General features: G+C 32.5%; 1 protein-coding gene across 1 annotated transcript; it reads left to right on the top strand.

Moving 5' to 3' along the window:
* Nucleotides 1-11,725: 11,725 nt before the first annotated feature.
* LOC7466185 (protein PUTATIVE RECOMBINATION INITIATION DEFECT 1) lies at nucleotides 11,726-17,013 on the top strand. The gene is made up of 9 exons (XM_024595123.2): nucleotides 11,726-12,315; nucleotides 12,404-12,525; nucleotides 12,611-12,786; nucleotides 12,879-13,154; nucleotides 13,255-14,215; nucleotides 14,345-15,059; nucleotides 15,138-15,418; nucleotides 15,487-16,156; nucleotides 16,535-17,013. The coding sequence occupies exons 1-9, from the start codon at nucleotides 11,773-11,775 to the stop codon at nucleotides 16,766-16,768; spliced, it is 3,978 nt and encodes a 1,325-aa protein (XP_024450891.2). The 5' UTR covers nucleotides 11,726-11,772; the 3' UTR covers nucleotides 16,769-17,013.
* Nucleotides 17,014-17,353: the final 340 nt, after the last annotated feature.

Here is a 17,353-nt window from a genome sequence, read left to right as displayed (position 1 = left end):
AATATCGAGCCTGTTTAGCTGTGCGTTTCAACCTGCGTTTTGCTACATTTTGAATTATTATTTTTTTGCTAAAATTGAGTGTGGTTTGTACTTTTTGGATCGTTTTGATGTGCTGATGTTAAAAATAATTTTTAAAAAATAAAAAAAAATCATTGACATGTATTTCGGCATGAAAAGCTATTTGAAAAGCAACCGCTACCACACTGCCAAACACACTCATCGTGTTATGAAAAATTGTTAGCGTAATGACAAAATAGTCCTGAAATGTTTTGGGAATTTCAATTTAGGCATGGGCTAAAAAGTTGGCACTTCCCGTTCGTTTACGCGGCTGCGGCTGCATTTTAAGTAAACCGTAGATTTAAACCGTTTGGTAAAGAAAAAAACAGGATTTACTATTCATGGGCCCTATTGATTACTACGTTTACAACGCAGGGGAAGAAGAAGCAGCTTCAAGTTGCTTTTTTCAAACTGTGTTACAGCACAGTAACCAGAGGCGCGCAACTTTTTCTTCTTCTACACTTCCATGTCTCAACTGTTCACGTGAACAGTGAAGAAATGGAAGTGCAGAAGAAGAAGGAGGAGGAGAATGAGGGGCTAAGGAAAACAGGGAAAGAGTAGCTAGCTTTGTCATCCAACTCCAGCATGCAGACACGGAGGAACAGAACAGAGGAATAGCATGAGAGGAGAAGGAGCAGAACAGAGGAATAGCTAGAAAAGTGCTCGACTTTCATCTTCATTCCCTCCCGCTTTGCTTTTATCAACATTACACTGTTCAAGTGAATTTTAATTCACTTGAACAGTGTAGCAACACGCGTGAATTTAGTACACCCGTGTTCCTTTGCCCAGCCGGGTCACTGGCTTAGGCTAGTGACCGGGCCGGGCTGGCTGGGTTTAGCCCAACCCATATGGGTCGGACCGGGTCCGATTCAAACCTAAATGCATTGACTCGGGTCCGTCCCAAACCTAAATGCATTGAACCGGGTGAATTAATTCATGGGTTACTGTTATGTATATGTGAACAGTGTTCATTGAACCACGTCCGACCAAAAAAAAATTAATTTTTTTAAAATTGTGTTTTACTCGAAAAACTAGTGTTTAATATTATTTAATAACACTACATAAATTGGAAGGAGATCGCATGATGACGTAGCATTTGTGGAATTTGATCGCAATTCCAATTTTGTTTATGACGATATTTTACCTGATTTTGTTGCACGCTCAAAAAAACCATGAAAATTATAGTCCTTATCGAATGAATTTCATACGTGATGAAATTGTAAATAAGTTAATGGAACAATTAAAAATATTTGATATAAAATATGATTTATTTAATGATGTAATAGTGGTAGTTAAATCTACAATATTTAAATTAAAAACCATCAATATTAATATATATTATTTTATAACCTCAATTTGAAAAGCATTTTTTTAACCAAACACATTAAACTACTTTTTGTTCAACCTCAATTTCAACCATAGTTTTAACCAAACATATATTTTTCCAAACCAACCTCAATTAAAAGTACTTTTTATAAAATAATTTTTTTCAAACCACAACCACAACAGCTACCACAATACCAAACACACTTAGGCGATATGTTCACCGGTTGGATTGACCAACATGTTGGCCCACTCGAGCTTCACAGTTTTTCCAGTAGGTTCGCCGGTCCTGCTTCGTTAGGACGTGTTATAGCAAATTACTATTTACTAAAAGTAATTATTAACAAAAAGCTAACGATGTTGTTAATTTTACAAGACTAGTTTATTATTTATTTTAATAGTGTAATTATTATATTACTCTTTTATCATTTTTTTTTATCTTTATTTTAGGGACAGGGTGATTTTTTTCATAAAAACGTGAATCTCTTTTGAAAATTAAATGACGTTATTTTAGTAATTGTGTTTATAAATACATAGTGAAATAACAAAGTTAGCTTTGGAATAAAATAATTCAATGCTTTGTGCTCAAGAGCGATATTATATTTTCATGTGTTGGTCGAATAATAGAATTACAACATTACCCATGTCATTCCATTTTTTTAGCCTTGCATTCAAGGTTTTTATAGTAATTTTCGCATGGTCTGCTTGTTATTGTTGATTGGTCTTGGGGGTATTTTTTGTTTTGTACAATTAAAAAAAATCAAAAAGTGGTTGGCGTGTGCGGTTGACTCCGGTGGTTGTACTGGCGCATCATTGGATTCATCTTGACATCCTCTTCCTCCATGAATGGCACGTATATGGTGGTTCGACGTGGTTTTGCTGGAAATGGCTTTTCTTTTTTTCTTTCTTCCTGGATTTGCATGTAGGCCATACAGAAAATCAAACCAACCCTTTCATTATTTTTTTTCTTGTGATTCAATCAATCTTCTCTTATTTGTAATTTTTTTTTATTTGTATTGATTGTTTCTAATTGGATTTTATTTTTATTTCATCCAATGTTATTTGATTTTTGAAATTTGTTTTCATTATTTGATAATCCATATAGGTTCGAGTGTGGTTCTTTCTATCTTTTTCTCATTTTTTTTTGGTTAATTTATTTATTATTGTTGTGTTTTGTTTTTTTTATATTATTTAAATTGCACTTTAATCAATGACTTTGGACTTTAATTTTTTTATGCCTGTCAATTTTTTTACATAAAAAAAAATATTGTTCTGTCCGCAGCGAAGCGCGGGCAACATCTCTAGTTAATTACTAATTATTGCTACTTTGCTAATTGATATTTTTATGTTAATAATTAATTAATAAAAAAACTAAGAAATATAGCTTTTAACTTTTTCATTATTGTACATTAGTCATGGTTCAAAAATTACCTCAGAGTTTTTTTTACAGTGTTCTATTATTTGTATGAGCACTGAAGCATCTTAGTATATTTTTTTAATTGTTTTATGATAGATCCAAATCGCAACTCAACCGATTAATGATTAGTACTTAAAAGTGCATATTTATCAAGGTTTTATATCATCATTTTGCACTTAAAGTATCAATAACTCCTTAACTAAAGCATGTTTGATAATAACAAGTCTAATACTATAAAATGCTTTAATATATGGTAAATGTTCATCTTAAATGCAGGTCTATCACATAAATCAAAGGATTGATTGATGAGTTCAAATATGGAAATTGAAAGGACAAAGAGAGGGTCAAACTTAGAAAAGAGATGTTGGTGCAGTCCAAACTGGAACACTGTTCGGTAATTGGGTCATATCTCGAGTTCTAGATGTCCAAATGATCTCAAATTTTTACACAGATTTGGTAAGACATAGGCCTAAAACTTTCATGTTTTCATCAAGATCTAAGAAGGCCGTTTTCAAGTCCAAATTAAAGCAACAACGGAGAAGTCTGAATCTGTCCTGCAGCCCGAACACTGTTCAGTGTTTAGCCCATATCTGAAGTTCTAAAAGTCCAAATCACCTCCATTTTTTTTCCTGGAAAGCTGAGTCAATTTCCTACAACTTTCATGTTTTCAAGTGGACCCAGTTCTGATGCTAGCATTTTCGTTTTATTCAGACAAGAAGATAAGGATTTTCACAAAGTCAAAAGTTGGCCACCCACTCAACAATTAGTCATCAAATCAATAATTCTGAATTTTGGCCTATAAAAGGAGGCATTTGCCATGTATTTAGGGGTTGTTCAGATCAAGTTCATGCTCTTTATTTCTCTCTTTATAATTTTTTGTAATTCTTAAGTTTTACTTTCATTAATTTCTTGTTTATGCTTTTCATTTCCTTTCCTTTCCTTAGTTAACTTGTATCTTATTTATGTTCTTGTTTTGTTTATTTATGTTTCTCTTCTTCATTATGTTTAGCTAAGTTTATTATGTCAAGGTGAAAAGGTTACACTAATGGTGTAAAAACAAGTATAGTGTAAACTCAACATGGATCTTAATGTTTAATATTAACATGTCTTATCCTTTTATCTTACTAATTCTTAATACCTTGCTTGTTAAATGGTTAATCTAGATTTATGTAGTATAACACTTGGTACAACAAATGCTTGGCACTCTCATAGCCCAACCGTATGGTATTACCTACACCTGGGCTATGAAAGGAACTTGATTTGTTGTTAACATCAGTTAACATCATGAATTCCGGACAATATTTAAAAGTTTGGTGTTATGTAAATAAGATAATTAATATGATCATGTTAATAATTTATAATGAGCTATTAATGACAAATCATCCGATTGGAACCTCCTTCGTGTGTGGTTTCCAAATTGAGTAATAAGAGTTTATACTATACTTGTTTGAAATACCATTGGTGGATCCTCTAACCTTGACATTTGTTTTTATCATCGTTTAATCTTTACATTAATCTTCCATCTCAAAGTTCTCATCAATTTCTTCCTCTTCTTCTTTATTATTATTAGTACTACTACTACTACTATTATTATTATTATTATTATTATTATTATTATTTACATTCTTGTTATATTTTATGTATGTTAAGTATGCTCTGTGTTTGATCAAGGATCCTGACATTGTTGGTCTTGCCTTGTTCATTCGCATCAGAAATCTGTTTATATTATATAATATATCTCTTTGATCTTTTCATAAACTCAGTATATAGGCTGGAAACCTGTGACCCGATCTTTTAGATCATTCTCAGGTATAACAACGCCACGTACTGAGTATTATTATTATTACTATTACTATTATTGTTACTATTATTGTTGTTGTTGTTGTTGTTGTTGTTTTATTAATTATAATTTATACAATTAACCTCTCTGTGGTTCGACCCCGGTCTTGCCGGGTTATTTATTACTTCGACACTCCTGCACTTGGGAGAAGACATCAATCTTTTGGTCGTGTCAATTAACATGAGTGTCAACCAAGAGGTTATGAGTTTGAGCACTAGTAAGTGTGTTTAATTTCTTAATTGTGATAGATAACGTGTCATCATTCACTTTTTTAAAAAAAAAATAAGTGTTGTTCGCCCTTTTAATAAAATAAAATAAAATAGGACCTGGTGTGCAGGCATGGCCTCGGGCGCCTAGCCTCCTAAGTGCGTGTAGGCAAGATGTTGGGCCTAATCCTTTGATGGCCTTTTATTTTATTTTCTTTTCTTTTGTCTTTTTTATGGTTTTTTTTATACTTCAAACAAAATTTACTAGATTCACTTACTCTTGAGTTTTGACATAGTTTTTAAATATTATTATAAATTTTTATTTGACTTTTAACAAAAAAAATATTATTATATATTTGTTCTGAAAATAATAATACTAGTAGTAAATTATTTATAAAATTTTATTGAAATTGGTTGTTTATTATTAAAATATTTAAATAGATTTAGAACATAATTTTATCACATCTATGATTTTTTAAGCTTTCAATCGCATAAATATGGACATAATATTTTGATATATTTTTTTTATACTTGTTTTAACAATCATAATTTTTTTTTTAAGAAATAGAAACAATTCTCTAGTTAAAAATATTGCATTGGCTAAAATGAACAAGAGATATAATGATGAGAAAATTTATATTTATGAAAAAAAAATCAAAACGGTTGTATTTTCAAGTTTAATAATAATACCAAAAAAATTATTGAGACCTGGAAATTATTTATACATTTCAAGAAAATTAGGTCCCCTACAGCGTAACATTGGCATACAAACTAGTATTATGCTAATTGTTGAAGGTGATGAAATTTTTATCTAGAAAAGACATATGAAACACAATTATGTATCAAGTTCTAACATTTGTTCTCTTAGGAGCTGTATATTTTGACATATAAATAAAGAATTTTTAATTGATGTTGGGTTCAATAACTAATTTTGTTTGGTTTTGTGTTTTGAATACTTATTGAATAGTTTATTCTTCAAGTATGAATTAGCTTGGGTAATCAACCTATTTTAGACTAATTTATCGAGCTTATTTCATAATTGAGTTGGTTATTAAGTGATGAAACACTAATTTTAGAATTTTTTTTTGATATTTTCATCATTGTTTTTACTTTATTAGATTGAAATGAACTTCAATGAAAATTGATTCTTGTTTTTTATTTTAAGTTTGGTGTTTAATTTTCATTTGCCTTCTACATATTTATTTAGTGATTGTTTTGATTGTCATGGTTAATTCGCTTTCTTATGATATAGTTTTTTTTATTTTGATGTTACAAGTGGGTTTCTCTTATAAAAGTTTGTTGATACTATATCCTACTATTTTATTTAATAATTTTTTTCTCATATTAATTTGCTCTTTTTTATATTTTTATGGTTACTTTTGTTTATGCAAGGGGTTAAAATCTGATTTTTGTTGTCATAAATTCTATTTTCTCATGCATTTGTGAATCAACTTTTTTTTCTTACACTTTCCTTTAGCTTCTTTTAAAATTTATATTTCATCTTGAGGTTTAGTTGATTAAATCAATTTTTTTTATTAATATTTTTTTTGTCTTTTATTTTAATTTTCTTTTCCTCAATCATTGGCAAGGAAAAAAAATGAAGATGCAACCATAAAAGTTTTATGATTGACGTAATGTCAGTAATGAAAGGAAGTTTCTCAATATCTTTGTTATAATATTTATATCAAATATAGTAAGTTGGTTCTTTTGCACCAACCAACATTAATGTGTTTATTATTTAACAAGATTTTAATACAATATTGTAATTTTTATAGCTAATCAAAATTTCAAACTCTTTTTTCTTAGTTAGTTGCATATAATTCTTAATTGAATGGCAATGTAAGTAAAATGCAATCATCACATATCATTTATCATCTAATGAGTGGAATTGATTAGGTTCTTGTCTTCTTATTTTTCTTGGTTTTGTCTTTAGTATTTGTTTCAGCTACTATTGCAATGTTTGCTAAAAGCTCACTTTATTTTCTAATAGTTCATGTGATATTTTTTTATATTTGAATCGTGAAATTTTAAGTACATGGTGGAGAAATTATAGGCAAGTGATCTTACAAATACCAATTAAAAGGTGAAAGATATAAAAAAAATGTCTTGATTCATTGTTGTTAGTGCCATGTTTTGCTTTTTTGGCTTTTCTTATTTTTCTTCACTTCAATCCAACAATTTCTTACCACAGTTGTATTTTGCTCTGAAGATGAGTTGTTGTAAACCCCAGTAAAAAAAAAGAGGTAAATCAAAGTTATTGAAAGTAGACTGAAAAGGAAAACTGCTATAATTAGGATAAAAAAACCCTTAGTAATTTACTTGAATTTTAGACGGAATAAAGAATTAAAATCAGTATATGGAGTGTTAACCAATGATAAATCACGTAAATTTCATGATCGAGTAAGGTAATTACTTTAAAAGGGATAATTTTTATAAATTTAGGGTAAAATATTTAAAAAAATATTTTGGAATTTCTAAATGAATTGACGAATGATTTCATATAAGGGTAACGGTAACTGCCGATACCAGTCCCGCGTCTAATCGCGTAGTTTGTGACCGAAAAGGGAAAACGTAATGAAAATATTATATCATGATTAGGGATGAAATTCCATCAATGAATTAGTTGAAAATCTTGATGATTAAGTAAATAAAACAATGAAAAAATTAGAATTTAGCGTAGAATAATTTCTTGTTGTCCAGTTTTATGCTATCGAGTATAACTCTCAATTTGATCATTATATTGTGCTGGAGTTTTACAAGTAGACTCCTGGCATGCAGTTCTATCTTAGGTAAACAAATTTAAATCAATTAGAGTTTAGAAAGGTTGTACAAATTTATCAATGGTTGGGATACAATACCTGAAATGAATGGAGGGACGTTGTGGTCATTTAAAAAAACAAAGAGAAAGAGAGAGAGAGAAATGTCAGCTCTCCTAAATTAAAAGGGAGGCTGGCAGTAGCAAAGAGAACATCTTCTTCATCTCTCTCTTCATTCCTTAAAATTCCATGGAAGATGATGAAAAAATTGATGTTCTTGTGGTGGGAGTGAGAGATTAAAACCTCAAACACCCAACACTGAATTGATGCGAATTAAGACTAGATACAATACTTAAATTTATTTCAGGTATGTGATTTAAGACTAGATTAAAATCTCTAATGTATTGTGAATTAAGACTTTATGATGAATTGATGCGATAAATGATTTGTGGTTATGTTGTAGCTTATGAAATGTATAATAAAAGATGATGAGGTGTTGTGTGATGAAAATCAAAATAAATGAATATGAAAGAACAAGGCCCTTAGGGCCGGCCATGTATGTTGTTTAATGAAGTCAGAAGAAAACCTATGGGATGGGTCTGTGTAATTCGACTATGAATGGTTGAAATAGGAAAAACTTGGGTTCTTGTAAAACAATTGAATTAATTATATTATATGATAATGTTTTAAACTTAAAGATAAATCGGTGATCAAAAAGTAAATAAATCATTGTTGTAACTAATTGGAATTGTGCTGAAAAGTCATGTTGGATTGTTGTAAAACATGTACTATTTGGAAATGGATTAAAAGAAGAAGAATTGATGTATAAAAATAAGGGGAAACTCAAAAGAACCGGCATAGTTAAAACTCAAACTTAATAATGGAAGGATTCAACGCATGTGTTTAAAAAGATAAATATGTTAAAAATAAAAATCTTAAAGATGTTATGTATGTGTGTGTGTAGATACACACACATACGTGTTAATTGAGTTTATAACATGTATAAAGTGAAGGAATTGAGAAGGTCCTTAATTATTAGTGTTAGATTAAAACAATTAGTAGATAATAACGAAGTACTAAGAAAAGAATTTTATGACAACGTAATTTTAAAGGAGTGGTTATGAAAATGTTACTTAGACTTGGGTTAGCAAACTTGAATTTGATAGGTTGTGTTCCAAAACAATATTTATTTTGGAAGTAAAAATGTGATGAAAGATTTCATGATTTCATTATAAGAAATGCAAGAAATTGACTAAGCTATATTAAAATCTTCATTATTAAGAAAGTGTATAAGAGTTAACAATGAAAGAAAATTGTTGAATATACGTAGGAAAGAGTCGTACACATGTATTTATATTTCGTGGCGTGTGTGTGTATATATATGTGCGCGCGCGCTAATCTATGATCTATGATTGAAAGTGAAAATATACGCGAGCTATAATTTGAAGAACTATCATGTAAGTATGTTAAAGGATATTAATGTGAATAAGCTAAGTGTGTAATAACTAGGATGTGAAGGATATTAAATTTGGTATCTTTTTTTTTAATCGGGAAGGGCAATCTGAGCTGGATCGTTCGCGGTTGGAGGAGCAGGTAGATATTTGACACCTTATTCTAACTTGAATTTTAAAAAATAAAAAAAAACATTATTTTAATGTATTTTAGCACGAAAAACACTTTGAAAAGTAATCGCAATTACATTCTCAAAGAGACAGTTAAGGATGTTTAGGCATAAGAAAGGTATCCGAATGTATCTATGATTTTAGGATAGAACATGAAAACAGAAGAATTGTGGGGCTTGAAATAAGAATATGTTAAAGTATAAAATATTAAAAACGAGACAAACGTTTGGGAAGCATAAGGCTATGATTATAAATTGAAAGGTGGTATGACTTAGAGGGTGCTTGGCAATGTGGTAGCGGTTGCTTTTCAAATAACTTTTTGTGCCGAAATGCATGCCAATGATGTTTTTTTTATTTTTAAGAAATTATTTTTGACACCAGCACATCAAAACGATCCAAAACGTACAAACCATATTAAATTTTAGCAAAAAAAAATTAAATTTTTTGGAAACACGGTTTGCACCGCGTTCCCAAACATGTTCTTAATATGTTATAAACCAAACAACGGTGAAATTAGTCATGATTGTAGGATAAAATATAATATACATAAAACATGTTATGAAAGAAAATAAACATGTGGTCTAAATGTGTTATGAAAATGAACTGTGGAACATATTTCATTTTCCGTGAAGGGGTTAATAAAAAATAAAGTGATGCTCTCATGAAGTTTGATTGTAGGTGTTTGATAGTGTGGTAGCGGTTGCTTTTCAAATAATTTTTCATGCCGAAATGCATGCCAATGATTTTTTTTATTTTTTAAAAATTATTTTTAACATTAACACATTAAAACAATCCAAAACATACAAATCATATTAAATTTTAACAAAAAAAAAATTTAAATTTTTTGGAAACGCGGTTTTACCGCGTTCCCAAACGCATTTATGTGAACATAAATGTGTTGTGATGTTTGGTGAACATGAGAATTCTTTTACTATATTCATAGTGTATGATTGGGATTATTGGAACTAAAATCATTTGAAAATTTTATCGAAATTGAATGGATTTGTAGATTTATTTTATTAATAAAATCCTAAAATAGCTTTACACAAAAAACAAACACCTTCAGGATCCATATTAACATCTTGAATATTGGAGTTAATTAATAATTAATGGTTTTAATGTACATGATGCATAATAAAAATTTGAAATAATTAATTAGTAAATCTAAATTAGGTTAATAATATGATTACTTGGTTAGTTGACGATTTTTTTCACTTGCATCCTATTTTTCATATAATTTTAAGTGCAATTCTTCTTTTAACAATTAGTTTTGGCTACGTGTCAGATTATACATGAGATTTAAATATGGTTGTTAGTAATTATGAGAGAAGTGCACGTTAATAAAAAATAAAAAATATATTATTTTGATATATTTTTTTAAAAAAATATTTTGAAAAAAAATTATTACCACAGTGTTCAATGTTAACCAAACAATTAAAATTATAAAAACTATATTATATTGAATTTTATTTCCTCTTGTTTTTCGTTACCATTTCATTTGAAGGAAAATATATTTGATTTCCAACTTTTTTTTAAAATAATCTTGAATATTCGAACTAATTTACGTGTATTTTAATTAATCTTCCGAGATCCTCTATGTAAAAAATCATAATATGCAAGTTTTCTTTTTCACATATACAAGTTGAAGAACACAATCCACGAATCACAAACTATTTTATCTTTTTTGCAATTAAAAAAATGAGAAATAATTAAAATAAAAATAATCAAGCCGTATAAGTTATAACCACATCATCAACATAAGAAATTTTACATAAAAAACCTGATATTGAGAAAAATAAATAAAAAATCATAATCTTTTTATACTCTTCCACTATATAAATAAAGAGATTACAAATTTTTTCCACTAATTTAACTAGATGACTCACACAAGTATATTACCAAGCTAGTAATTTGGAATTCTTGATCATCACAATTATATCGTTATTTTAAGAATGAATCTCAACGACGACAACAAAGAATCAAGATGAATCTCATCTAACGGGTATTATAAAAACACGCCAAGATAAAAAAGTTTAAATGTAAAATCAAGATATTGCCAACAACATATCAAAATTTCATGCTAATAAAACTGGGATTACACGCAAATACGTCAAAAATAGTTTTGTAATAATAATAGTTTTTTAAAGTATTATTTGTATTAAAATAATATTTTTTTACTTTTTAAAATTTACTTTTAATATCAGCACATTAAAATTAAAATGATCTAAAATTATTAAAAATATAATTTAAATAAAAAAAATTAATTAAAAAAAAACACTTTTAACACAAAAAAACAAACAAACAGTGACTGTCTTTCAAATTCTCTCTCTTTTCTCCCTCATTTTCTCAATTTCAACCTTGTTTCCCAGCAAAGTTTTTCAGTTTAGGTTAAGGATATATTTTATAATATACAAAAGTTCAGGGATGATATTGCAATTGCCTTCTACTCCAAAACAGGACAGGTAAAAGTGAAATTTCAAATTTTGATTCGTTTGCTCACGCTGGCGCCCAAAATCTGAAGCTCAGAGCTCCTCGCTCCTCTCTCTCCGCCATGTTGTTCGCCGATTCACAAGATCCCTACGACGATCTCGATCTCATAGAGGAAGAAGAAGAAGAAATACAGTCAGCAGCTCCAACCCCGCACCATCTAACACAACAACGCTTATGCTGCTCACAAGGCCACAGATCCACCTTCACTCTCCAAACAGAACAAGGCGGAGGAGGAGGAGGAGGAGGAGGTGGAGGCTCTATCTGCCTCCACTGCTTCTCCAACCTCATAACCAACCCTAACGCTCCCACTTTCCACGTCTCCTACGCTCTCTCCCAACTCTCCCTCGCTTTCTCTCACTCTCATTTCCTCCCTTCTCTCCTCTCTCTCCATCCTCACTTCCTTATCTCCCCTCTCCTTCGCTCCCTCTCTCTCTTCAACGACGATTCTATCGCTCGAAGCCTCATTTCTATAATCACCACTCTCTCCTCCTCCTCCTCCTCCTCCATTTGCTCCGAGTTTGTTACCAGACTTGCTCATCTCATCTCCTCCTCCTCCTCCTCCTCTACTGCCTTGGCGTGGTCCACCCCCTCTCAACTCTACCTGGTAGGTATTACTCGCTCACTTACTAGTATTCTTTTCTCTCGTTTTTCTTAATTCTAATTCTTAAATAATAATTAAATCAAAACTACAGCTTCACTGCTTTGGGATTTTACTCTTGAACTGCGAAAGTAGCAGCAGCAATCCTTGCCATGTTCATATCAAAGACGAAGACGCTCTTCTCTCTAATCTTGTTGCTGCTCTTCAATTGCCAAGGTATGCCTATTTCTTTCTATCAAATCACTAATTCTCAAAATTAAATTAAAAATTAATCTTTTGAATCTCTCTTTAACTCAAGCAGCAGTGAGGAAATGAGGGGAGAGATTCTGTTTGTTTTATACAAACTCTGTGCTATCATCCGTAAGGATGACAAGGGAGGAGCTCCTTCTCTCTTAGCGTACTGTCCTAAGCTCTTGCATCTGCTGTTGGAGGCCCTCTTGAAGACTCACAATGATACTGTTCGCTTCAACTGCCTGGGTGGGTGGGCCTGCTTGTTTGTGACTCACTTCAACTCAGATGAATCTTTATCTTCTATATGTTAACACGTTGATCCTTTTCTTCTTGTTCAGCGCTTTTGACACTTCTTGCTCGACAAGGGTGTTTCGAGAGCGCGTATACAAATGGCATAAGCAGCAGCAAGAGTTGGGATGAAGGAGCTGATCATTTGATAAATGTCTTGTTTGCAGAGTCTGTTAAAGGACCTTTGCTTTCATCAGATACCCAAATTCAGATCAGCACTCTACATCTCATCTTTCACTATCTGTGTTGTGTTTCTCCTGAACAGATTCAACTTTTGGTGGACGAAAACATTGCGGACTATGTTTTTGAAATAATAAGGCTGTCAGGTTGGTATCAGTATTAGACTCATCCTGTTTGCAATAGTAATAGAGCCCGGTGTTACAATTTGAGTTGCTGAGCTAATGAATTTCTGCTATCAATGGACAGAATGTAAAGAACCAGTTGTCAACTCTTGCCTTATGGTTCTTAATCTTTTGTCAACTGCTGAGAAAGGCTTCACAGAAAGGCTTGTTGTTGGATTCTCAACTTTGGTTCCAGTACTGCGTTATGTTGCTGAAGTTCCTTTTCATCCTGTTCAACATCAGACACTGACACTCGTGTGGAAAGGCATTTCTGACAGCCCCGGAATAGTGTCGGTTTCCCAAATTGAGGAACTAGTTATTGTTCTGGCAAGGATGTTTAGGTGCCATAACGATGGGGAAATGGGTATGCCTGCAGAGACATTCATAACGGCATGCTCAATTTTTGTAGCTCTTCTGAATTCCCCATCTTTCATCGGGACTTCGAATCTGGTAACATCACTTCAAGAAACAATAACCCATGCTATTGTAGCTTGTCTAAATATCTCCGAGAAAGATCCCAATCAGTTTTTGCATGCTTTATACCTGCTTAAAGAGGCATATGCCTATAGCCCTGAATCCATGAATGACTCCAGCATCATAGAACTGCGAAGCTGTGTTGTAGATATATGCAAGTCACATTTATTACCTTGGATTTTAATGGCTATTAATGAAGTGGATGAGGACATCGCCCTGGGGATATTGGAAACATTTCATTTCATACTGCTACAGAATTCTGATGTGCAAGCCCCACAATTTGCAGAGATACTGGTTTCATCCTCTTGGTTCAGTTTTTCATTTGGATGTCTAGGATTATTCCCGACAGAGAAGATGAAATGGAGAGTATATCTAATGCTTAGTTCACTTGTGGAGATTCTCCTGGAAAATGATGCTGGGCAACCGATTAGAGAAGTCGCTTCAAACCTTCCTACTGACCCAATTGATTTGCTTCTTCTTCTTGGGCAGAAGAGCTCCAAAAATACATTCCTGGACTCATGTCAATGTGCAGTTTTGCTGATTTTGCATACCAGCTCTTTATATGATGACAGGTAATTGAGCTACTGATCCCTCATCTCCAGTAGTTCTATCAGTTTTCAGTATATGGTGCTTAACAACTTCACTGCTATCTTTCATTTATAACCCACCTTTCCTCATGCTGTTGGTATCTTATTGCTCAGGCTTGCAGATGAGAAGTCCATGTTAGCTTCTCTGGAACAGTACATTCTCGTCAACAGCAGTGATTTATTATGTGGGGTCGTAGATCCATTGAAAATGACACAATTGATAAATCTTTATGGTCTATCTCGTGCTGCTGCCAAGATGAACCACCAAATTCCCTACAGTCCTGAAGCAGAGAGGATCTTGTTTCATCTACTGAATGAAACTGAATGGGATTTGCCTTCTTCAAGAATTCACTTGGAGTCACTGAAATGGTTGTTTCAACAAGAGAAGATCAGCAAGCCATTGTCCAACCAAATACTTAAATTCTGCCGAAGCAATAGCTCAAACAGAACCCAGATCATTATCCACGGGGAAAATAATCAAATTATGAACTTGCAAGTGATTTCAGAGATGGCATCATCAGCAGATAATCATGTAGCAAGACTTTCCGTATGTTTGCTGATTCAGCTTGCAGAGGAGGAAAGCCAGGAGCATGACATTATATCATTAGTAAAATTCTTGGCAATGATCACTAACATCTTCCCATCCGCATCGGACCAACTATGTTTGCATGGCATAGGCCATGCTATTAGAACTCTTTATCACAATTCAAGTTGTGGTTCTTCCCCAGAGGCATCCATGGCCATGACATATTTGATGTTCAATATTCTACAATCAGTGCATCCTGAAGCACTGTGCAATGATGAAGCTTGGCTTGCAGTGACTGTGAAGGTGCTATTTAAACTCAGCCTCATTTAAATATTCTCAGAATTCCAGGTAACTAATTGGGTTTTGTACCGTGTTTTGTAGTTGATGGGCAGCCTGATCCCTGCACAGAGCGTGAAATGGTGGCCTGATGAAGGTTTACGAGTAGTCGCCATGTTTTGCTTGATTTTGCATCAATCCACCAACAAAGTGCTTGTAGAAGCTTCAAAAACTATATTTTTCAGTACTTCTCTGGCTTCTACAATCAACAGCATGATCCATGCAGCCTGTTCAAAAGGGCCTTCTTTGCTTGATTGTGATGAGGAAACAAGCACCGGAGAAAATCTGATGTTCGCACTTTTACTTTTCTATTTTTCTTTAAGAAGGTAACTGCTCTAAAAACAAGTATGACTTAAAGATTGCAAGCTGTGATTCTAACTTCCTTTCGTTTTAGTATACACACTGTTGTCCCTGGGACTGTGGACTGGCAAAATTTTCTCAATCCTTCAAATAGGATGCAGCCTATTTCCATGGTCAGCATCCACTGCCATGACTTGTGCAGGCTGCTGCATTTTGGGTCTCCTCCAGTCAAGCTTGTAGCTTCATATTGCCTGTTGGAGCTCATCACAAGATTATCAGAACAAAGAAACACAAGTCATGAAGAACTAAAAAGTTCCGTGGCTTATTTGACGTCCATTATGGTGATATTAAAAGGACTTGTATTTTACAGTGACATCAGAGTGTCTACGAACTGCAGCCTCTGCCTATCAATGATTTTGGGATGGGAAAAGCTGGACATGACAGGGGCAAGAGTAATTGCAAAGAATACTTGGTGGAGGCTGATTGTAGAAGAGATGGCAATATCTTTGGCTGCTCCATCGTTAGCTTCCAAATCTTTCAGTAATCATCACAAACCTGCTGTGCATGTAGCTGTTGCATTGCTAAAGCTTCAGAAATCTCCTGAGTGGATGAGAACCGTGTTTGATGATCCCTGCATTTCTGGGATCATTAAAAACCTTGAAGCCAGTAATATTAGCTCTGAGATGGTGCTTTTATTTCGAGAGCTACTAAACTCCATGTTCTTAAAGGATGAGCAGATTGCTTGTTTAAATCGGATACTTCAGGTATAAACTTTTCTGTTCCCTTGATTTCCTCGGCTGCCAAATAAAAAAATAGTTTTTACGTTAAAAAGTTAAAAAATTTGGGACTTTTCACCCCGAATTCAGTTAGTTTCTTCACTTTCAATGGATAAAAAGGCAAAGGAAGGAAAAAGTAAAGGAGCTCAAGTGAGTAAAAAAAGTGAGGCAATTATTTCCCCCCAATTTTGACTGATAGTATTTGAAGAACAGTGGTTAGGCATCATAGTTCTAACAGGCTGCAATAGTTCCATAGTGGCAAGAGATTGGTACTGCTCGCTTGTCCACAAAATGGAAACAACAATTGGTGAAAAGATAATGCATTGTATCAGATTCAATAAGTTTTAGCTTTCTTTGTTTTGGCAGGAATGCAGGAAACGTCTATATACTGAAGATTGTCAAAATGACTGCACAGATGAAAAGATAGAGAAGAGGACTATCACAACAGATGATTTGGGTGAAGTTTGCGAGTATCTGATTCACGTGATGTCATCTGCAAAGTCTCTAGATGTGGATTGTGGAGATCTACAAACTTCCAAGAGATTGTTAGAAGAGATAGAATTGTTTTTCAAAACTTCCAGTAAAGAGGGCGATAGATAATGAACTGACAGCAACAGTACTTGCATCAAGTCTTCAGGTACTCTTACCTAATTCACCAATGCATAGAAAAACTGAATATAGGAAGCTTACATAATTTTGTTACATATGAACAAGTAAAATGGAAGCATTTATATAGCTATATCTAACTGACCTGCTTAGAGCATTGTATAGCAAGCTCCTATCCTGCATCTTGAATGAAATTGCAGGGTATAAATTTTATAAATATGCTTGCTTTTACCAACAAATCAGTAGAGCATATTTTACTAGTCCCAGCTCACAGTCATGAGTGTGAATCCCAAATTACCAAACGATTCAGGAATAAAGTATAATTTATTTTAATTAATTTTTAAGTGAAAAATATTTTGAATTGTCACTGTTACTATAATCCCAAGAAGCCAAAAAATACAGCCTAGCTAATGCTTCTCTTCCAACAGAAAATAGTTGTATAATGGTATAACTCTTTCCAAGGGAAGTGTGATTACAGTTGTTTTTCAAAGTGTTTTTTTACTTGGAAATGTATTAAAATAGTATTTTTTTATTTTTAAAAAATTATTTTTGATATTAACACATTAAAATGATATAAAA

The sequence above is a fragment of the Populus trichocarpa genome, chromosome 2 (genome assembly GCF_000002775.5).
Source record: "Populus trichocarpa isolate Nisqually-1 chromosome 2, P.trichocarpa_v4.1, whole genome shotgun sequence".
NCBI classification, from domain to species: Eukaryota; Viridiplantae; Streptophyta; class Magnoliopsida; order Malpighiales; family Salicaceae; genus Populus; species Populus trichocarpa.
Note: the sequence above shows the minus strand (reverse complement) of the source record. Positions and strands in the feature narration are given on the sequence as shown.